This window comes from Pyxicephalus adspersus, chromosome 6 (genome assembly GCF_032062135.1).
Source record: "Pyxicephalus adspersus chromosome 6, UCB_Pads_2.0, whole genome shotgun sequence".
NCBI classification, from domain to species: domain Eukaryota; kingdom Metazoa; phylum Chordata; class Amphibia; order Anura; family Pyxicephalidae; genus Pyxicephalus; species Pyxicephalus adspersus.
In genome coordinates, this window is record NC_092863.1 from 18,690,282 (window position 1) to 18,694,239 (window position 3,958).

General features: G+C 33.6%; 1 protein-coding gene across 1 annotated transcript in view; it reads right to left on the minus strand.

Annotated features, from left to right (window-relative positions):
• TMEM106A (transmembrane protein 106A) overlaps positions 1-3,958 on the minus strand; it is a gene marked incomplete in the record, with an annotated part of 14,736 nt that overhangs the window by 2,118 nt on the left and 8,660 nt on the right. Inside the window, 4 exon segments of the mRNA XM_072414841.1 lie at positions 9-62; positions 773-816; positions 1,921-2,061; positions 2,699-2,858. Coding sequence (XP_072270942.1) covers positions 9-62; positions 773-816; positions 1,921-2,061; positions 2,699-2,858 — 399 coding nt within the window.

Sequence of the window (3,958 nt, forward strand, 5' to 3'; positions counted from 1 at the left end):
CTACTTACTGTATTTGAAGTAAAATGTTGTGGACTTTGATCTGATCCCAGGTGCAGACTTTACTGTAGAGAAAAAATAAATGTTACCTGCTTAAGTACATTTGAATATTATTAAAATTGTTTCAGCAAATTATTTTAATTTAATGAATTTACCATGCAATCAGTAAGTAGAGTGCATTTATTAGAGGAAAACAAGATTTTATAAGACAGTTGCCTGATATTTAGTAATATAATGCAATAGTTCCATTATAGATTTATTTAGGGAGAAAGATTTGCATCATCTGCACTATTCTTTATGTTAGCAATGCACACAGATATTCTTTATCAGTTTCAGATGAAGATCCACCTATCATTGTTGAAACTGAGTTGGACCTACACCTTGAGACATTTCATCACCAATTAGGTTACCTGTTTTTAGGACAGAAAGAAAGTTGACCAATATGTCCATACTTAGGTTAGATCTGATTTCCAGGATATATATATACCTAAATACTTTTGTAGCAGTATCTGGAGATTATTTGACTTCTATGAAAATAGGTTTTAAAATGCTGCTTTTTAAAATTTACCTTAATATAGCTCTTCTGGGTGACACGATTCTAAATAATAAAGGTTCTAAGTAAGAGACTTACCTTTTTAGTTGCTTTTGTGATTTAGTTCCTCCAATTTTTTACTAACTTTTCATTTTCATGGTACTATTATTTTGTTAAGCCCCTGTACATACTGTTTTCTTTTTTTAACTTTTAAACAATTATTCAGCTCCTCCTGTGACTTACAATGTGTTTGAATCTTGAATTGCACTCTTCACGGTATAAAATATCTGTTAGAAAACATAGAGAGTTTGCATTACAATAATTGAGAAACAAACTCAGGCCATTGATCATTTATCACCTGTTAAAGTTAAAAAATACAGGAGGTAATAAAGCAAATCTCTTAAGGCTCCATAACGTACTAAATACCTGTATTATATTTAATATTTAACATTCTCTATATCCTTGCATCTCTTTCAGATGCATCTCACTGTTAATTTCTGTAGCCCCTTGTAAGTTACAATTTTACGGTCGTGCCTTTCATGGCTTTTAAAGCTGCTGGAGAAACTACTAAGCTGGCAGAAAGCCCCAACCCATACTCTTCCTAAGAGGACTGCAATTAGCCAAATGACAGTCTAAGAGAGGTAGACATACTCCTTGTATACAAATAAACTTGTTCCTGGACCAAGTGTCATGTAAAGGTTTGGGTAAAGGAAATAGATGTCTTCAGAAATAAAGTTGCCCATGTGTGTAAAGATGAGGGTATTAAAACAAGTAAGTGGATGTCAAAAACTGGTATTCTATTAAAAGGACACAGAACTTTATGTATTACTTATTCGTAAAGTCATCAAGTTTAAAACACAACAGAAATCTATGTAACCTATGTTGTGGTGAGCCCAGATGATGACTTACAGTTGTTCCCTACAGGGGGCTAAGTAGGCATAAGTAAAGGGACATTTTCCTGGTTGATTGGGGAAAGGTTACAATTTCCTACAAGTTTTTTTGCTGCCAGTGATTTGTTCTAGATGATACTGGGTGTCACTCAGAAACAAAGAACATGATTTATTACAGATCTCCAAGACTGGAGAAGATACATTTTTATCAGTGAAGCTGAGTGACAGAGCAAACCAAGAATGAATCTAGTTCAGGATTCAAAACATTTGCTACCAAATAGCAAATGACTTTTAAAAAATCCATTCACTGATGAAAGTGTATTCTCTACAGCCTTGGACAGCTATAATAAATCGGGCCCAAAGTGAGAGTAAATCTCCTCACTACTGACTACAGTAATAACGCAGACAAAGATATATCCTGAACAATTTCCATTTAAAATTTTGATACATGCTTAAAGAGTTGGGATCACAGAAGTTAAAGTTGGGCTTTACTATAGTTACCTGGTCGTTTACTAGTGGGCCAACCATTTTGACGTCTTTCAGGTTGAGAGTTCCAACAACAACTGATATGTGTAGAACCTCAATTTTAAGGCTCAGAATTTGTATACCAATCAGGTTTCTATTACTTATATTCAATTTATTCTGAAAAAAATATGAAGAGAGAATAAAATGAGAAAAAAACAACAAAATGCTTTCTATGCCACTTGCTTTTTTTAAAAATTGAAATAGAGTAAATTACTAAAGTATTTTTGGCTGTTTACCTAGCAAAGTGAACAGGATATTTTCTTTAGTAAATAAACTGTACTGTCACTAATTGTAAATGAACCAACAACCACAGTGTAATACAAATTAATTTGTGTGAATTGTACATCCTTCATTTTGTATTCATGGCTATCAAAGAGGTAGCAGAAAAATAGAATAGCCACATATATAGTACATTCAGTACAATTTATAACAGCAAATCATGGGAGTTGTCATCCTTTTTTATTCAGCTGCATGTGTAGTATAAACTTCATTTTTGTTTCCTCTATTAATAGGCTACTAGCAGCAAAGAAGTTAAAGTTAGCCTGGTACATATTTGAAAATAAGGCAAGATCTGCTGGCTGGAAGTTAGAAACATGTAGATATTACATTTCCCTATGCAGTATTTTCTTTTAAAAAGTTTTATATTCCTGGACATAATATAACTATAATAAATTAATATATATAAACCCCCTTATATATTCCCTTTAGGTCGTCCTTATCCTATATCAGACATATACAGATACTTTTAACTTACTGTGGTTACAAGGTTCACAGTTGACGTTGTAGAATCGGGAATAACATGTGATGAATTCACCCCTGCATGGTCCAGAATGACAGAGCGTGGATACAGCAGGAATACAACAAGAAAGAAGACCAGCAGACAGGTGCAGACTGCTACAGTCACATATAGCTTCCTAAAAAAAAAAAACCTTAAAATTCTACCTAAAAGACTACTTTATGCAATAGCAATAACTACATTCATACATTTTTTACTTTTGTTTCTAAAGGATTTTCACAGGGATAGTGTGTGTTCAATCTTTCCAACTCCAATTCCAAAACTACATTTTGCCCTCCCTGACAACATAACCCTCAATCCCAACATACTAAATTAAATAAAATATTCAAAATGTAGCCCTTCCATTTTATTATATACCAAAATGAAAAGGCTATATTGGGTAGATTCCAGTCTTGAAGAGTGGGCATTTCAGGAAAGATTGCATTTCCATGCAGATGGCCATGGATATGCACCCATGTGCATTTCCCACACATGCTATGTGATACTGAGCCTCCATTACTCAACTAAAAACCAATAAATGAAAATTGGCAACCAGAAACAGTAAGGCCTCAAAGCACGCAATTCCAGTACGGAAGTATGGAACCTGTACAACTTTATATAAAGATGACTGTGGGTAACAGATGTCCTGCCAGTATGGTTCAATAACTTATTTTACTTTCTAAGTTAAAGTAAAGACAATGCCAGAGCTTAATTAAATTTAAAATTAATTTCCTCTTCACATTGTAAAACAACCACAATGACAATAGTGAACAAATCATGGTTTGGTGCATTGCAGTGACTTTCATTATAATGAATTTATTTTGAACAGTACTAGAAAATGCCTTGCAGTGCACCACAAAGCACATGCTGTGCGTTGTGATGACCCAATAAAAATAAATACATTAAAAGAACAATGCCCAATTAGATGCTCACACAAGCCCATTTAATTGGAATCAGAGAGGACAGGCAGAAAAAAATTTCAACTGCAGGAATGGGAGCAACATTTCAGATACACACAAAGATAGACAATTTGTATATGAAAAGGATAAAGAAAAGTCCAGGTCCTCTTTACTAATGTGACTACATATGGTAACACGATAAGTTACCCAAAACAAAGTGTTAAATTTGCATACAATAAATAGTCAACACATGCTCTATAGGCTCTCTAAGCATCTGAAAATAAAATAAGGGATCTTTAAAAAGCAAAAATTGCTATGAAAAGACCTGAGTACAAGTAGT